We start from the raw sequence: 20,452 nt of genomic DNA, 5'->3' as shown, positions 1-20,452 counted from the left end.
ATATTAGTTTATTTACTTCCGTTCTTTGACCTCTTAAAAATCACTATATTTCCTTGTGCAGAACATAAAAATCATGTTCCATTTCTCTCGAAAAATGTTCCCAGTGATAATTTTTTTATTCTTCTTACGAGTGAATGCGTTTCGTTTCTTATTGTGTTATAATTATCGTACGCCTCTTGTGTCTTGGTTGGCATGTATTTTAAGTAAGCTTTTTTCTTTTCTTTACATGTTTCCTTCACATCAGTACAATAATGTATCCGTTCCGGATGTTGAAAATCATATTGGAAAACATAACCTTTTTTTTTTTATTTTTTCAATATAAACTTTTATACAATTCTATTCTTATTACCTCCCTGCAAAATCTACTTAATGAACTGTCACAGGGAGACAATATTACATAATAAGGATAAACATAAAAAAACAATAATTATTGCTAAACACATTCAACCGGACTCATTCAGTGCAAGTTAAATTTTCCTCTTAGTCCTTTTTAAAAACTCCCAGATGATTTGTTTAATTCGTAGAAATTCTAAAATTAAACAAATCATCTGGGAGTTTTTAAAAAGGACTAAGAGGAAAATTTAACTTGCACTGAATGAGTCCGGTTGAATGTGTTTAGCAATAATTATTGTTTTATGTTTATCCTTATTATGTAATATTGTCTCCCTGTGAAAGTTCATTAAGTAGATTTTGCAGGGAGGTAATAAGAATAGAATTGTATAAAAGTTTATATTGAAAAAATCAAAAAAAAATATACAAAAAAATATGTATACAAAAAAAATGTATCAAAAAAAATTAAATCTTATTATAAAAAAAAAATTAAATACATAAAAAAAAAGTATAATAAATTATAAAAAAATAAAAAAGAGAAAAAAAAATTAAAAACACAAAGAGGGTGTAAACCTCCGCGGGGTTGATCCGGGTTGAAGCCTTATCGCTGTGTAAAAAAAACATATATTTATTAGCATTTAGTATTAGTATTTAGTATTAGCATGTAGTTTTTTTTGTCGATTTAATTATTTGTAAATTAATTTAAGTTGGTTAGGGCCATGAATGAGGAGTATACTTACTGGTCAATTAAATGTTTCCACTTCTACATATGTATGTATGTATGTGCGTGCATAAGTATTATATGTGCGCACATGTACCTAATGTATTATGTAATGCAATGTATTATATTTGGAATATTGTAGCAAACAGTAATTTATTATCTATCGTGGCTGAATGGATCAACTAATCCAAAGCCAATAAGGAAGAAAAAAAAAAAAAAAAAAAAAAAAAAAAAAACATCACCTTGCTCGCTGCGGCTCGAAACAGTTCCGTTGAGGTTTTTTTAAACCATGGTCTCAAATTCCGCATTTTTTTTTTCTCAAACGTTTAATGGTAAACACAATCACCGGTTCCTACTTCATTTTTCCTAGAACTTCGTTGTTCGTGATCCTTGCTGTCCATGATATTCTCAGCATTTTTCCATAAAGCCACATCTTAAATTCTTCAAGATTTTTAATGGCGGTGTCTGTAAGCGTCCATGCCTCCGCTCCTTACAATAATATAGAGAAAACATAACATCTCAAATGTCTCATTTTTGTATCTAGGGATATCTTGTGGCTTTTGAAGATGACGCTCATTTTGTTAAAGACCATTCTTGCCTTTCCTGTACATTGCTCCACTGCTCATTTAAAATACTTCCTAGGTAGCAATACTGTTTTACGCGCTCTCTCTGCGTTCCATTGATGTATAGATGAGCCCCGTTTATATTCTGCTTGCTGATAATCATTTGTTTATTTTTTTGTGTATTAATGTTTAGTTCGTACTGTTGACTGTATTCGTTGATTCTGCCCATTAGCCTCTGAAGTCCCTCTAAACTATCTGCTATCACCATAGTGTCGTCGGCATATCTAATATTGTTTACTCTTTCTCCATTTGGAAGGATGCCTTCGTCTACTCCGTATAGAGCCTCGTTAAAAAATCTCGTACCTAGTTGTCTCTGAGTACATATTAAATATCAACGGCGATAGGATACATCCCTGTCTAACTCCGCGTAGTATTCTTATGTGATATGTTTCTTCTCCGTTAATTTTCATATATGTGGTCCGATTCTAGTAGAGTTCTGAAATTATTCTGAGGTCTTTGTCATCCAAGTCTGCTTCTTTTAAAATGTTAATCATCTTTTGGTGTTTTGGTGTTGAAATCTGTCAAATGCATTTTCATAGTCGATCAAGCATGCGTATACGTCACAGTTAACGTCCTGAATCTTTGAATCAGGACCTGCACTCCGAAAAGTGCCCCCCTGGTACCCACTGCATTAATGAACCCGAACTGTCTGTCCGATATTTGTTCCTCGCACTTCTTATAAATTCTTCCATGAATGACTCTAAGAAACAGTTTCAACATATGGCTCATTAGGCTGATTGTTCGATATTCTTCGCACTTTTTTGTCCTCTGTTCTTTAGGTATCGCTGTGAATTCTGATTCGAGCCATTTATCAAGGATGATTCCTGTATTGTATATTATATTGAAGACAGCCGTGATCCAGTTTATTCCTTCTTGCTCCAAGAGTTTTAAAAATTCAGCTTCGATATTATAAGGCCCTACAGCTTTCCTGTTCTTCATCAATTTTATTGCGTCTTCGATCTCGGATTTAAGGGGATGGGTACAAAGTTTCGGCTCCAATGCTATTTTAATGGGATTTATTTTTTTCGAATCCTGAGAAAACTAATAGGTATTTTTGAAAAATTCAAACGCAGAATGAAAGATTCCATTCTTACCAAGGGCCGAAAGTCCCTGAAAATTTCTATAATGTTTATTTTAATAAAAAAATACTAGATTTGTTGTACAAGGTATATTTTAAAATACCCTAAATAAGGGTCACATTAAGACAAAACGTTTTCGGATTAAGAAATCCATCACCAGTGTTCTAAAAGCCCTAAAATTAAGTATAACCCAATTAATTGAGAAAAGATAAGAAGTTGACAGAGGTTTTAAAAACCAAGAGGCCATACTTACAAAATGTGTTGGGTAAAAACCCTTTAAATGTGAACGGTTATGTTACGTTACATATTTATATAATGGTTAAATGATGTTCCAGATATGCCTGTATGTTACCCAGGGTAACACAGGACTCTTCGACGTGGTTGGAATTTTTTTGGAGAAATAAAACCTCACATATTGAATTTCAATGGCCAACTGACAACTGAATTCAAAAGCAACCCAGAATGACGTTAAGAACTGTCAATGTGACCTAGTTGTATTGTTATTTCAGCCACAACGTTTAAAGATTATTTTAATATTTGAGATAAAAAACAGTATCACATTTACATATGTTTGAGTTAAAGTTATTTTAATAACTTACAGGGGTGAGAAACTAAGAGAAAATGTAGTGTGATTTTTAATTTCAAATATCTCATTCAAAAGAAACTTTTTATTTATTCTAAGGGACTTTCGGCCCTCGATAATAATTTAGTATTTCTACCTGCGTTTAATTTTTTTTTAGTATTTATTAGTTTTTTCAGGATTTGAAAAAAAATGGACACCATGTCCGTGGTGATATTTTCCAAATCGAACATTCGCTATGTTTGTCATACAACGCACTGAGTCAAATAGAATATGATGACAAGACAGTGACAATTTTAAATATTTGACATGGCATCGGGAATATTTTGAGTTGTTGATTAAATAATATCGATTATTTCATTCATAGAAGATTCTGACCAATAGAAAGCTACAGAAATCTAAATTAAACTGATAATTTTTGATAGTTTCCCGTCGTCAAGTATATTATGTCAGATGCCCTTCGTTGCTACGAAAAAATACGTTCAGTGACATTAATGACAATTAATGTTTTAAATATTATAAAAGTGATGACTTTCAACCGGGAAATATTTATAACAACTGTGTGTTTAATTGTACTAATTTGTACTTACATAAATAAATTACAATAAAATTTTGGTTTTGAACAGTTTTATTCATGAAATAATCGCAACAAATTGCACTCGATATCTAAAATTAATAGAGAATTTTACAGCTCTTGTGCAATTACTACTGATAGTGTATTTGATAAATAATTGATTTAAGACGTGAATTTAATAAAAAATTATTGTTTGTTATTTATGGAAAATCCAAGCAGAGAATACACCAGGATATATTCTGTGATTCAAGTATTTTGTTGTTAAAGATGTTCAAAATTTTAAGCGTTCCATAGTAACAATATATTATTAGAAAATCACTTAATACTTTTCCTCTTTTTTCGATTGAGTATTAGTGTTTGTTGTACAGTATATAAATTATTACAATCACTGAATACATAATTAGTGAAAAAATTATTAGTAGTAATTGCACAAGAGGTCTAAAATTCTATATTAATTTTAGAGATCGAGTGCAATTTGTTGCGATTATTTCATGAATCAAACTGTTCAAAACCAAAATTTTATTGTAATTTATTTATGTAAGTACACAGTTGTTATAAATATTTTACGGTTGAAAGTCATCACTTTTATAATTTTTAAAACATAAAGGGCCGGTTGTTCGAACGCTAATCAACAATGATCATTATTAAATATTTAATTACTGTCACCAAAACTGTCAATGTCAACTTTGTTTGGGTTGCTGAAAACATAATTAATTACAATTATGAGATTTATTATTAATTATGTTAATAATTATTGTTATATTAATTGATTATAGTTTCAGAATTGTAATTAATTATGTTTTAACAATTGACATTGACAGTAATTAATTATTTGATAATGATCATTGTTGATTAGCGTTCGAACAACCTGCCCTAATTGTCATTAATGTCACTGATTGTATTTTTTCATAGCAACGAAGGGCATCTGACGTAATATACTTGATGACGGCAAATTATCAAAAATTATCAGTTTAATTTAGATTTCTGTAGTTTTCTATTGGTCAGAATCTCCTATGAATGAAATAATCATATTAATTAACTGAATTAATAATTTGCAATTATACAAATAACAGTTATCCAAGAACATTCAAAAGCCATCTCTTTAAAGTTATTGATGACATTGTCAAGTGGTAAGGTTTACATATCCATACCAGTGAGAATTTTACTACACGTAATTTGCCGTGTAAAGACATAACAAGTAGGGATAGCCGTAAAATATTTGCGAATTATGTACCGATGGCCTTAAGTATATCCGGGCCCTTATTATAACCATAAAATATACTAATTTTTTAATATTTAAAAACTTTCTTGTTTCACTTACATATCTAATTATTAGCGCTTACTTTATGCTATAATTTATATTCCTTGACAATAAAGGAGCAGGTTCTTAATTAAACAGAATCCAGCAAAATTTAATTTTATTATGGGAGACTGCTTATTTTGTTATTTATATGCAAACTGTTTTAACTAAAGTTTTACTAGTCTCGTGTTAGATGTAGGGCTGTATTAAAATGATAAAATACTTCTTGGCTGGGTAAATACTTTTACTTGAAGTGTCTTCAAGTAACGAGAAGTGAAAAGAAGCCAGTTTCATAAGTATCCTTATCAAGGAAGTTCAAGAACATTTGCCAACACGATAAGAATACAGGAACTTTCTGTTCTTACATGAAAATCTAAGCGAATCCTTTTGTATTTATAGAATTTTATATCGTTTTCTTTCTTAAATGATATATTGTTATTCGTCCTAAAACAACATTTTTGCATTAGACAAAGGAAGCGTTGTATAGTTTTATAAATATTTTGTGTTACTTTATTACACTTATCTTACTAGGTTTAGAATAAACAAATATTCATTTTTGTTGGCGACAACATTTATGAGTAAGTAACTTTTATTAGTTTTTCAATAAGGTATATATGGCATCATAGGTTGCGTTATATCCTGAAAAGTAAGTTGTCAGTGATTTATTCAAATTTCTAAAGCCCTCAAAAATATTTTGGAGGTAACATACTAACAAACTTATAGAAAACCGACCTACTCAAGCAGGAATTCCACAGAAAAGTGAACTGGGAATGTCCTTTACTTACTCAATGTCACTTATCACCACGTGTCACAACAATTTCTATAATATTTTCGAACGACAATTTGGTATAAAATAACATATTTTAAGTTGAGAAATAACAAACAAATCAAAAGTAATAACAAACAAATTAAATGAAATTATAATATTAGCAGAAGAAAAACAAGGTTTTAGGTCGGGAAAGTCATGCACTGACGCTATATTTATAATGAGGCAAGTTCAAGAGAAATCGTTGGAATACAACAAACCGGCATATTTATGTTTCGTGGACCTTAAGAAAGCATTTGACAGGGTCACATTAAAGGACGTTATCTACTTGTTATACTCGAGAGAGGTACCTCTGGGAATAATTAAAACGATAGAAAACATCTACCAGAACAACACAATAAAAGTAAAAGTGGAAGATGAACTAACTGACCCAATTGAAGCCGGGAATGGGATAAGACCGGGGGATTCCTTGAGTCCTTTATTGTTCAACCTGATCATGGATGAAATAAAAAAAAGTAAGAACTAAAAAAGGATACCAAATGGGAGAAAAACAACTTAAAATAATCTGCTATGCGGACGATGCAATACTAATCTCTCAAACTGAAGATGATTTAGAACGTATGCTGCACCAATTCAACATAATCGCCAGAAAATTTAACATGTTAATTTCCTCAACAAAGACAAAATGCATGGTTATAACAGCAGATCCAATAAGATGTAAATTGGAGCTAGAAGGTCAGATAATAGAACAAGTGATGGAGTTTAAATACCTAGGCATCACACTATCTAGCTACGGAAGACTAGAAACAGAAGTGGAAGATCAAGTAAATAGAGCAAACAGAGCCGCAGGCTGCCTGAATGACACAATATGGAGAAATAAAAATATCGGAAAAGAAATGAAATGCAGAATTTACAAAACAGTCATCAGACCAATAATGACATAAGCGGCAGAAACACGACCCGACACAGAGAGGACAAAAAGATTACTCGAAACAGCGGAGATGAAAACTCTTCGAAAAATCGATGGTAAGACTCTATGGGACAGAGCTAGAAGTACAGATACACGACAGAGAGGTGGATAACATTAATAATTGGGTAAAAAACAGAAGAATAGAATGGAATGACCACATAAGCCGAATTACAACAAATAGGGTAGTCAGGACAGCGAGAGACGATTCCCCAATAGGAAGACGCTCAGTGGGAAGACCACGAAAACGATGGAACGACAACTTACTAGAGGTACATTGAAAACACAGACAGAGTCATGTCTATACAAAAAGAAGAAGAAGAAGAAGAAGAAGAAGTTGAGAAATGACTAAAGAAATGTTAAATTATAACAAATGGGACAGAGTAGGGATACCGTAACATTTTCAATCCAGGTAGGTACGAGGTCACCGCTGCGACTAGCGCAAAAAAAATGCATAAAGTTAATCGCCTCGGAAGCCACTTTGATGAAAAAATGACCTGAAAAAATATATATAGTGATGAGCACGCTAACAACCGGCAAAATAACGCAAAAGATGGAAAACATAGTACATTGTGAAATAAAAAGAGATGAAATTGGTAGAGGTGGAAATTATCGATATAAGCGTATAAATTAACATTACATTACATAGTTTCCCATATTTAGACGTCTGTAAGAGGAGTGTTTTACAAAATTCTCCTGTCACAGTAACAGTTGTCATACTCTTCCGATACGTTATACCGCAAAATAATGCAAAAGATAGAAAACATAATACATTTTGAATAAAAAGAGATCAAACTAGTAGAGGTGGAAATTATCGACATAAACGTGTAAATCAACATTACATTACATTACATAGTTTTCCACCTTTAGATGTCTGTGACAGGAATATTTTACAAAATTCTCCTGTCACAATGACAGTTGTCATACACGTCCGATACGTCTAAAGGTGGGAAACTATGTAATGTAATGTGAATTTATACGAAAAAAAATTAAAAGGTATATATTTAAAATACCAAAAGGGGCTACATCACAGAACTAGTTTTCGATTGGTTGACCAATCATCATCAGTGCATCAGTGCTTACGTGAAATTTACATGCTAACCACCAAGATATATTTTTTACAAATATATGTGGGTTATAGCTCTTTACAAGTGATCCGTCAAGGAAACATCGGTTAAAAATGCTAACTTAGCATGGATGTTAAAAATATTTCGCTAATACGCCCCAGGTAACATCTGTTACCAGGTAATAGGGTAACCCTGACCCAGGTAACATCTGCCCCAGGTAATCTTGCCCCAGGTAACATCTGCCCCAGGTAACATCATGTGAACAAGTTCAACCATATCTCAGATGTTACCTGGGGCGTATTAACGAAATATTTCTAACATTCATGCTTAAGTTAGCATTTTTAACCGATGTTTCCTTGACGGATCACTTGTAAAGGGCTATGACCCACATATTTTTGTAAAAAATATATCTTCGTGGTTAGCATGTAAATTTCACGTAAGCGCTGATGATGATTGGTCAACCAATCGAAAACTAGTTCTGTGATGTAGCCCTTTTTAGGGATTTTAAATATATACCTTTTATAAAGGATTTTATTGTCTTTTGTATTACATGGTATACTGCCGACTACAGGAAAACCTTTTCCTTGTGGATTTTTGTGAATTTATACGTTTATATCAATAATTTCCACCTCTACTAGTTTCATCTCTTTTTACTTCACAATCTATTATGTTTTTCATCTTTTACGTTATTTTGCCAGTTACTAGCGCTCTCATCACTGTATTTCCCAATACAAGGACTCATGTTTTTAAATGCTTCTAATTTTATTAAGAATATTTTTAATATCATCTTAAGTTTTAAGCTTTTTGTTGAGTTTTTGAGAACTGGGAGGAGATAGGTCATTTTGAGGGATTTCGGGAGGTAGAAATGTATCTTTTAGTTCCAGTATTTATCGTTTAGTAACATGAAAAGCTGTTTTTATTGCTTTCAATTTCTAAAAAATTGTCTTCGCATATTTTTGTTTGTAGAAAAATCTCTTCTGTGAATCTTTGTTTATTTGTGATTAAGTGGTTTGATCCTTTGTAGGTGATGGTAATTTGTGAATATGTATTATGTATGGTGTTCGGTGTCAGATCCAATAATGTTTCCGTACATTCTTAGTATTCTTTTTGTGGTTGTTCTTCCAGCTGTTTATATGCACTAATTTTCTCGATAAATTTATCATCTTTGGAAGAGTTACAGTTAGTTATATGTATATTCACGTGATGGTCAGTTTCCATTTGATTAATTGGACTAGAATGCCTGATGATGATAATGAAGAACAATCAGAATCTAGGTGTCCAACGATCTTGCATCTATAACAATTTAAACCGTCTATGAAAATGTATATAGTCGATGTAATGTATTGTCGAATGAGATTAAGAATGAATCAGGAATTGATATGTTTTCTAAGGGAGTTATGAACATTTATCTCCTAAAGCTGAGGACTTGGCTGTATTTCGGCTCCTGAATTCATACTTATATTTAATATTAGCTAATATCTAACATTAACATCTAACATTAAGGAAAGTCAAAGGAGAGTACAGGAAGAAAAAATAGAAAAAAACCATTGAACAAAATAAAAATAGGAAGTGCTTAAACCCACAGCTTGGAAGCATACAGATTAATAGTATAAAGAACAAAGAAGGCATAGAGACCAATAATATAGAAGAAATTATACAGATAACACAAGAATATTATAAAAACCTGTACAATACAAAACAGAAACCAACACAAGAAATCCTTAAGCAACTACAAATAAAAATAAAAAATGTCAATTCTGACTTACAACCAGAAATCAGTAATAATGAGATAAAAAGAGCACTTAAGGAGATGAAGAATAATAAATCGCCAGGAAATGAGGGGATAACTGTAGAAATGCTAAAAAATGGTGGGAAAACAACTAGAGAAGATTTGTACATACCTATGAATAAAATTTTAAGACAAAACAAATACCCAACACTTGGAACTAAGCAGTAACACTGTTACTATTTAAGAAAGGAGATAAAAAGGATCTTCTAAAGAATTACAGACCCATAACTTTACTAAATGTGATGTACAAACTATTAACCAAGATATTAACAAACAGATTAACAACTAAATTAGATAGATACCAGGCAAGAGAACAAGCCGGATTTAGAAAAAACATCAGTACAAGTGACCACCTTTTAACGATGAAGATATTAATCTAAAAAGCTAACGAATATCATATCCCGCTATATATGGCATTTATTGACTTTGAAAAAGCATTTTATAGTGTTGAACACTGAGCAGTAAAGAATTCCCTACAAAACAGTAGAATAGACTACAGATATACCGACTTAATTACAAATATATATAATAAGGCAACAACATATATTAAGCTAATGAAACAAACGGAGCCTATTAAAATAAACCGAGGAGTAAGACAAGGAGATACCATCTCGCCCAAGCTATTCACCAAGCGCTAGAAGATGTGTTCAAACAACTACACTGTGATGGCTTGGGTATAAACAAAAACGGGAAATGTCTGAATCACTTACGATATGCTGATGATATTGTATTAATAACAGAAAGAAGTGAAGAAGTACAAAGAATGATGGAACAACTAGATAGAGAATCGACAAAGATAGGACTGAAGATGAATTACAGTAAAACAAAAACCATGACCAATCACCAAGAAGAACTAATAATTACAGTGGCACAAACAAGAAGAGAACAAGTAAAAGAGTATATTATTGTCATACATAAATAAAGGCAGAGATGAAGAAGAAGAAAATCATAACTATTTAATTGTATAATAATTTGTATACATAAATTTTGTCAATTTGTATTACGTTAAAATAGTTCATTTTTAAAATATTTATTTTTTTCAAACAATATATCTAGGAGAGTCACTAGATTAAATAAAGATAATCAGACCTAAAAAATAAAGAGAAGAATAAGATTGGCCTGGACATAATTCGGAAAACTATCTTATATTCTAAAGAACAGAAAATACCTACAATATCTAAAAACAAGAGTATTCAATCAATGTATACTCCCTGTTCTAATATATGGCTCTCAGACATGGACGTTTACAAAAGAAACTATGGAAAAAATAGCAAAAACAGAAAGATTCATGGAAAGAAAAATGCTGAACATTAAACTATCAGACAGGAAAAGAAACGAATGGATCCGTAACAAAACAAAAGTGAAAGATGTCTCAACCCAAGTAGCAAAGCTTAAATGAAAGTTCGCCGGAAACACCCTATGGCAGAAGGATGAAAGATGGACTAAGACGATTATTATACATTGGAGACTGTGGAACCACAAACGAAAAAGGGGAAGGCCACAAATGCGATGGTCGGGTGACCTGAAGAAGCACACTGGGTCAAAATGGATGCAAATTACCCAAGATCGAGAGGCATGGAAGAAGGAAGAGGAGGCCTATATCCAAGGATAGATGTTTAGGGCTGATTAGATAGATAGAGATAGAATATCTAACAATAAAAACTAACTACTTTTGGCACTTCTTCTTATTTAAGTGACCTCTCATAATCAGAGGTTGCATATCATCAGTACTATCTTCACTCTATCTACCGCTGCTCTGAAGAGTTCTATAGAACTGCATTTAAACCAGTATCTTAAATTTTTCAACCATGACACTCACCTTCTTGCTATACTCCTTCCCCCTCATTTCTCCCTGAATTATCAGTCTTGGCATTTCATATCACTGCCCCTTTACTACGTGACCTAGATATTGTAACTTGCTTACTTTAATGTGTTAATTATTTCGTATTTTCTGCAATACTTATTTCTCGCAATACTTCCATGTTTGTTTTCTTCTGTGTTCTTGCTATCGCACCTTCCTTCTCTAACACCATATTTCAAATAACCGTAGCTTATTAATATATGTATTCTTGCTTAAATGTCTAGCTTTCAGGTTCATATTGCAGTATCGAAAACACGTAGCATTTCAGAGCTTTTACTCTCAGTTCTAATCTAAGGTCTTTATTACAGAGAGTTGTTTCAAATGCATTTCTTGCTATTTATATCCTGGTTCTTATTTCTGTTGTTTGATCATTATTTTCTGAAATCCAGGTTTTCAGTATTTGTATTTATCAACCATTTCTATCGGTAGGTTTCCCAAATATATGTTTGTATATTAATTTGTATCCTTAGTTATTATCATATATCTAGTCTTTTTATCCTCATTTACAGTAAATATTTTTCAAAGAAGCTGTTTCTTTTTTTATTTTTCAAAGAAGCTGTTTATGAGACTAAGTTAAAAATATTGCAATAATCATGTAAATTTAATATTATGTTTATAAGGGATTGAGCCACAATAATTGTTGGTGTAGGTAACGAAAATTTTCCCAGAATTTTCAAACCTAATTTTCTTTCTAATTTTCTGAGGACGATTTCCGGAGAGGAAATCGAAACGTCAAACAATAGTTAATTAAGAAATGTAAGTTCCAGAGAACGGCAGTTCTCGCCAGTGGCGCACAACCACACTCCCTACACGCGACACTATATTACACGAAATTTTCGATTTTCTAAATCTGACTGAATTGAAAATTGGGCCAACTCTCATTTTAAACTTCAGGAAAAGACTCACCCATTCATATGTCAACCATCCATTTTGGTCCAAGGGTGTGGATTTTACGGCCCTTCCTATTTAGGGTCTGTTTTTCGTTCTCGGCCCCAAAACGTCCAAAAACTTCGAAAATTTAAGTCCGACCTTTGCGGCTTCTAATAGTACTAATCATTACCTTTCCAACGCATGTCTAATTTTCGGTTATACCATTCAAAAGTTACCGAGCTGAGAAATATGACTCAATTTCTATTTAAAAAAGGGAAAATGTTTGTGGATATGTATGTATGTGGAAAAGTTAAACCAATCTGAATTTTTTTTCTGTGTTTGAAGAGGGGGTCAGGGACGATTCAGAACCGGTGCAGTTTGTGACTTCTGACCATCCATAAGCCAGCTATAGGACTTTATGTATAAGTACAAAACGGCATACTTTTTGGGAGTATATATCTTCGGTTTAAGAAGAGACAGAAGAACCGCAAATACACCAAATCAACAGTATTGAGTTAAGCTTTCAAATGGTGTTTAAGCCGTCAGGATCAGACATACCCACGGCTCAGTATAGCCGAAAAACTGAAAAACTAAACTTTGGAAATTTTGGTTTTTCGACAATTACTCAAAATTTCAACCTACGAATTGCGCCAATAACTGAGCGTTTATAGAAGGACTCTAGACGAATTCGACGGTGTATATATTATATTTGGGAAAATTCGAATTTTTAAGTTATAGGCTTGATAATTATGATCAAATCTATTTCCTATGGGAAAACGGTTTTTCAAGCTTAATAATTCCTGTAATAGCTTCAGTTATCATACTTGACCTTAGATGCATCAGATACTACTTGTCAATACGTTTCAAACTCATGTTTAGTGATCAAATTCGGTTAAGCCGTTTAGAAGTTATTAAGCTACAAAAGTAGAATCCAATAATTAACGATTATTCCCGAAATGGTTTATGTAGTTGTAGTGGTTACGACGCTAAATTTCATCTGGCAACGGGCAATCCGAGTTCATTAACCGGCCATCCCAATATTTTTTTTTCAATCTATTTCGAATAGAAAAAAATCTAGCGTACATTCGATGAACACTAGATCATTTGGGGGATAATGCGACAAAGGCGACCATTTATAAAACTTAACGTGTAATCGAGAAAAATTGCATTCAACTTCATACATTATTTAATTTATAAAGAACTTTTAAAAACTCCTTCCTGATACAAGAATAAAAACCGCTAAACGCCGTAAAAATGAGTGGCGCATACAATATTCCAGCTACAAAAAAGATCTGATATAAATATTACGTGGCGCGAAAATGTACTTTCATTTTGATGCAAAATAAAATTCTAGTTTTATTTTAAAAGATTTTTCCATAATATTTGCTAAATCTGCCACAAAAGAGTTTCAAAATTCAAAGTGTATTTAAGTTACTCTTTTGTGGCGCGTTTTACTTCAAATTGAGCAAATATTATGGAATAATATTTTAAAATAAAACTAGAATTCTGTTTTGCATCAAGATGAAAGTACATTTTCGCGCCACGTAATATTCATATCAGATCTTTTGTAGCTGGGATATTGTATGCGCCACTAATTTTTACGGCGTTTAGCGGATTTTTATTCTTATATTCATTATACCCACAATAATAACTGTGGCCCAGTCCCATATAAACATAATAGTAAATTAAACATGCCACAAGAAAACAGTTTCAGAACCTTGCTATACTAAGAATCTACAGTAGACTCGCGATTATCCGAGTTTTGGTTATCCGAGTCTCGTTTATCCGAGCCCCTCGGTTAACCGAGGCAAAAGTCATAACTGGTGAGTTACAACTTTCAACCTTGGCGCAACATCGCCGACGGGAATGAAGCTTACGCAAAAATCAATCAAATATTTTTTTTAAACAGTAATATTGATATGGTAAATGTTTTTATCTTTTATAGACAGTAAAAGTTATTAGTTTTGTGATTAAAATATCCACAGTTATGGTTATTTACGTGTTTTTCTATCAACATAACCAATCTCAGTGTTAACCGAGTTTTTCCATATCCGAGGTAGTCACGGTCCCAGATACCTCGGATAATCGCGAGTCTACTGTAAATGTTTCATTTAATCCTCGGGGTATATTAAATACTTAATGAAGGGTAACTTATCATAAAAATATTTTTAACTGAAAGTCAGTTTTTGCATTTTCATTCCATTTTTATATAGCTCCGTGCACCGCTGAACGAATTCCCTAATACTAAGTCATTATTCATAATACAGAAAACAGAAAATAAAATGAACCTACCTATTAGCCTTTATTCATTCTTTATCGGTGCTTTTTTCTTTTCAGTGCCGACGGAAACTACGAAGTAACGATAATGACCAAAGCGATTCTTCACCACACGGGAACAGTTGTATGGAAGCCTCCTGCCATCTATAAATCATTCTGCGAAATTGACGTCGAGTACTTTCCCTTCGATGAACAAACCTGTTTCATGAAATTCGGCTCGTGGACTTATGACGGATACATGGTATGAATTTTTAACTCAATTCAATTGTATATTCAATGTACGAACTTTCAAAAGCTCAGCTATGAAAAATAACTTAGAAATGAGGTATTGTATATGGCTTTGCATTTTCAGAAGTTGTCGGGGTCAGGATTTAAATAAATGATTTCACAAAATATTCAGATATATACAACTCACATTTGACACAATTTAAGAATGAAATTCAAAATGAAATATTATACAGGGTGTCCCGAAAAGAATGGTCATAAATTATACCACAGATTGTGGGGTCAAAAATATGTTGATTGAGCCTCACTTACCTATATACAATAGTGCACACAAAAAAAGTTACAGCCCTTTGAAGTTACAAAATGAAAATCGATTTTTTTTCGTATATCGAAAACCCTTCGAGATTTTTCATTGAAAATGGACATGTGGTATTCTTATGGCAGCAACATGTTAAAAAAAAATTAAAGTGAAATTTGTGCACCCCATAAAAATTTTAAGGGGGTTTTGTTCCTTTAAACCCCCCAAACTTTTGTGTACGTTTCAATTAATTTATTATTGTGACACCGTTAGTTAAACAAAATATTTTTAAAACTTTTTTGCCTCTTAGTACTTTTTTGATAAGCCAGTGTTTATCGACCTATTTTGAATATTTGTCGAATCCACCACATATTTGTATATGGTTAAGTACGATTATAGAGACCTGTTGTTAATAATCTGAAAATGTATTTATAATTTACATTTTTAGGTATATTTTGAAAAAGAAGCCATATCTCGATAAAAGGTGATTTGTCAAAAAAAGACTAAGAGGCAAAAAAGTTTTAAAAACACTGTGTTTAACTAATGGTACCACAATAATAGTGTAATTGGAACGTACACAAACATTTGGGGGGTTTAAAGGAACAAAACCCCCATAAAATTTTTATGTAAATATATTAAAAAAGAAGCTGCATCTCGATAAAAACTGGCTTATTGAAAAAATACTAAGAGCCAAAAAAGTTTTAAAAACGTTGTGTTTAACTAATGATACCACAATAATTAATTAATTGGAACGTATACAAAAGTATGGGGGGGGTTTAAGGGAACAAAACCCCCATAAAACTTTTATGGGGTGGACAAACTTCACTATAATTTTGTTTTAAGATGTTACTGAGATAAAAATGATACATGTCAATTTTCAATAAAATATCTCTAATAGTTTTCGATATATTGAAAAAAATCGATTTTCATTTTGTAACTTCAAAGGGCTGTAACTTTTTTTATGAGCACATTTGTACTAAGGTAAATTTGGTTCAATCGAACTATTTTTGACCGCAGAATATGTGGTATAATTTATGATCAATCTTTTCGGGACACCCTGTATAAAAATTTAAAAATTAATGCAAATTGTAATTTTCACGTGACTCCAAATTATAAGATTATTTTTAAAATGACGACATAGTAATTATTTCGTTATATAATAGTAGAGTGGTTCCAAATTCTGAAAACGTGGTCATGAGGTAAAAAAAGTCCCTATTAAAATATGTTCATGTTTGCAGTTGTTTTCTCATAATATCGTAGAGGCGTATCTAATATTATTTATTTATTTATTTATTTATTTATTTATTATACGGGATAACCCCATTAACAATTAACAATTACAATATAAGTTAGGATTCAAAACATAAATAATTACCTATAGTATAAAATCAACAATAAAAAGTTACATTCAAAAAGTTTACTCAAAGGGCCTAGCCGGGTGATGAAAAATGCTCTCAACTCGATTAGAATTCCATATAGGTCACAGTTTAGCACATATAGAGAAACTCACTTTCTGAAATTTTTAGCTCCCTAGGTGGTCACGTGACCCACCTAGAGCCTAATTAGGCTTTTTATGTTTTTATTTTTTATCTCAGCCGCATCGAGAGCTAGCGAAAAACTTTAAATAAAAAGTTTCAAAAAATTCTGCCCGAATTTTTTTTATTTTTTGGCGGGAAATTCAAATTTTAGTACGATTTTCAAAATTTTAAATGAATATAAAAAATAACTAAGACAATTCGTTCTTACGAAAAAAATTTATAACGTGTATTTTTGCATAATGTTTCACCCTGAATTTTTTCAGATTTTTAAAATTGGTGAAACGTACTTTTAAAAATAAAAAACCGCTTTTTTTATTTTTTCGCTTTTTTCGCTTTTTGATACAATTTTATACAGGGTGTTTAAAAAACGTAACGCCGTCACTAGGATAGGTAAAAAACTGAAAAATAATTGGGGTTTGCCTAATAAAAAATTTTTGTAATGCCATCCATTTTCAAGATACAGGACGTTAAAGAAAACAACATTAAGTTATTGTTCATTTTTTGACATACAATTAAGAATTTTATATTCATCATTGGCTCGCATACGGGTAATGGTCTGAACTTTTTAAAGAAAAAAGATAGTACGCCATTGACATATTTCAAATTAATAATAATTTTTGAATTCCTCATCCAATTCCGGACAAAAAATCTTTCCACCCTTTTTTCTCATACGACGCGCTGTTTTCATGCAAACAATAAAATGGCTTACCGCTTCCAAAGTATTGGAATTAAGTTTATCTACTCTATGTCATATTATGTAGCTAGAGCATAAAATAACATGGCTTATTCCAGGAAGAAATACAGGAAACCAAATTGATCATGTTCTAATAAATAAAAAGAGAACAAGAATGATCCCAGATGTAAGGTCATATCGAGGCGCGGATGTGGGATTTGATCACTTCCTTGTAATAGCAAAGCTTAAGCTAAGAATGATAGATATGGAGAAAAAACAACAAAAATATGGAGGAACAACAACTATTGGAAAATGTAGAAAATGAAAACATTGAAACAGACTGGGAAAATATACGAAGAAGTATAGAAAACACAGCAAATACAGTGCTAGGAAGAAAATATGTAGAGAAAAGGAATGACTGGTTCGACAATGAGTGCGAAGAAATATTAAAGAAGAAAAAATCAGCAAGACTCAAGTGGTTAAGAACGGGAAGCACAGATGATTACAGAATATACCAAAAAATCAGAGGTGATACCACAAAACTAATAAAACACAAATAAGTGAGGTGGATTGAAGAAACCATGGATGCAATGGAAAAAGACACAAAAAACAACGGCAAGCTGTATAAATATATTAACAAGCAAAATAAAAAATTAGATATGGCAACAATAGAAAAGAAAGAGTGGCAAAATTATTTCAAAAATCTCTTAACGCAAGAAAACATACAAGCAAATGAAGATGAAGTTTTGGAAATAACAGAAGAAGAACGGCCTGAACAAAACATACCAACGGCAGAAGAATTTAACGAAGTGATAAGCCAACTAAAACAAAATAAAGCAGGGGGAACAGACTGTTTAGTTAATGAGTTGATTAAACATGGAGGGACAGCAATACAGCAAAGATTGTATAACCTGATTAAACAGATTTGGATAAAAGAATCAATGCCTAAAGAATGGGAAAAAGGGTTAATTATTTCGATATTTAAAAAAGGAAACCCAAAAGTTTGTGAAAACTACAGAGGCATTACTCTTCTAAATGTGGTTTATAAGATCTTGACCACAATGATAAATAAACGATTGATGGAGCATACAGATATAAAAATAGGGGATTATCAAAATGGTTTTAGGAAAGGAAGATCTACCGTAGATGCCATACACATAGTGACTCAGACAGTCGAGAAATTCTATGAATAGGACATGTGGCTGCATATCCTCTTTATTGACTTCAAGCAAGCATTTGACAGTATTCAGAGGCCAGAAGTAGTAAGCGATATGAGGAATATAGAAGTGCCTGGAAAGATGATAAAACTCGTGGAAATGACGATGAAAGAATCAAAGGCATCCGTATTAACGCAGGAAGGAACAACAGAAGAATTCGAATACAATGCAGGAGTAAGACAAGGAGATGGGCTGTCAACTACGCTCTTTAACATAACTTTAGACGCCACAATTAAGACGTGCAAACTCAATGGGACGATCACCGACAATTCAGTCCAGATAGTAGCATATGCTGATGACCTAGCGGTGCTGGCGAGAGACAAAAGAACCTTAGATGACATAACCAGACAAATTGAAAAGGAAGCGGTGAAAAGAGGCTTAACAATAAATGAAGAGAAAACTAAATACATGAAAATAGAGAGGAAAAACAAAGATACAGAGGAAAGAAATATAAAAATCGGGAATTATAATTTTGAAATAGTCAGTAATTTTCAATACCTAGGAGTCACAATTAACAACAAAAATGAAAGAAACATAGAAATTACCAACAGAATACAAGCGGGTCATAGAGCATATTATAAGTACAAAAGTATTTTAAAAAACAAAAAAATCAGCAGGGTTACGAAAATCCGAGTATACAGAACAGCAATTCGAACAGTGGTGATATATGGGGCAGAAACCATGAGCCTAACAAAGAGGGAAGAAGAAATGTTAAAAATATTTGAAAGAACAATGGTAAGAAGAATTTATGGACCAAAGAAAACAGTGCACGGAGATTATGAAAGGCTCTTGAATTTAGAAATAAGAGACATACTAGGAGGTGAGGACATAGTGAAAGCTATAAAAACCCAGCGACTACGGTGGTATGGACACTTAAGAAGAATGGGAGAAGAAAAAGATGTAAGAAAAGTTACAATGTGGAACCCAAATATAACAAGGGCGAAAGGAAGACCAAAAAGCAGGTGGGAAGACCAGGTATTGGAGGACATAAAAAGATTGGAAGATTGGAAGTGCCAAGATGGAGACAGAAAATACAGGACCGGGATATATGGAGAAAGATATTCTAGAAAGATACAGAAATGCAAATTAAGGTGATACTTTTTGATAATATCCCGTCGTCAAGTATATTACGTCAGATGCCCTTCGTTGCTACGAAAAAATACATTCAGAGACATTAATGACAATTAATGTTTTAAAAGTTATAAAAGTGATGACTTTCACCCGTAAAATATTTTATATCAACTGTGTGTTTAACAGTACTAATTTGTACTTACATAAATAAATTACAATAAAATTTTGCTTTTGAACAGTTTTATTCATGAAATAATCGCAACAAATTGCACTCGATCTCTAAAATTAATATAGAATTTTTGCCCTCGTGACACTTTCATATAAATTCACTCGCCTTCGGCTCGTGAAATTAAAACTGTCAAAGTGTCACTTGTGCAATTACTACTAAAAATACATACACAAATTAATTCTTTGACAAGGTTGTCAAAACCAAACTTTCAATATAATTAGTTAGCATGACGACGATCTTGGTTTCCATGACGATGATTCAAAACGACTGTTATAAAGTTTGTTCTAGCATCAGTTTCAGACGGTTTGAAACCATCAGCGAATAGTGGACCAGCGCGAGTAGAGGGGATAGCATTGTTGACTGTAGTATGTTCTCTCACTGACCAACTGTTTGCTGA

General features: G+C 32.3%; 1 protein-coding gene across 1 annotated transcript in view; it reads left to right on the top strand.

The window, feature by feature from the left end:
• LOC114328881 (acetylcholine receptor subunit alpha-like 1) overlaps positions 1-20,452 on the top strand; it is a 349,590-nt gene that overhangs the window by 262,832 nt on the left and 66,306 nt on the right. The window contains exon 5 of the mRNA XM_050655379.1: positions 14,865-15,045. Within this exon, the coding sequence (XP_050511336.1) occupies positions 14,865-15,045 (181 nt within the window). The remainder of the gene's footprint in view (positions 1-14,864; positions 15,046-20,452) is intronic.

This window comes from Diabrotica virgifera, chromosome 7, assembly GCF_917563875.1.
Source record: "Diabrotica virgifera virgifera chromosome 7, PGI_DIABVI_V3a".
Taxonomy (NCBI): Eukaryota; Metazoa; Arthropoda; class Insecta; order Coleoptera; family Chrysomelidae; genus Diabrotica; species Diabrotica virgifera.
Note: the sequence above shows the minus strand (reverse complement) of the source record. Positions and strands in the feature narration are given on the sequence as shown.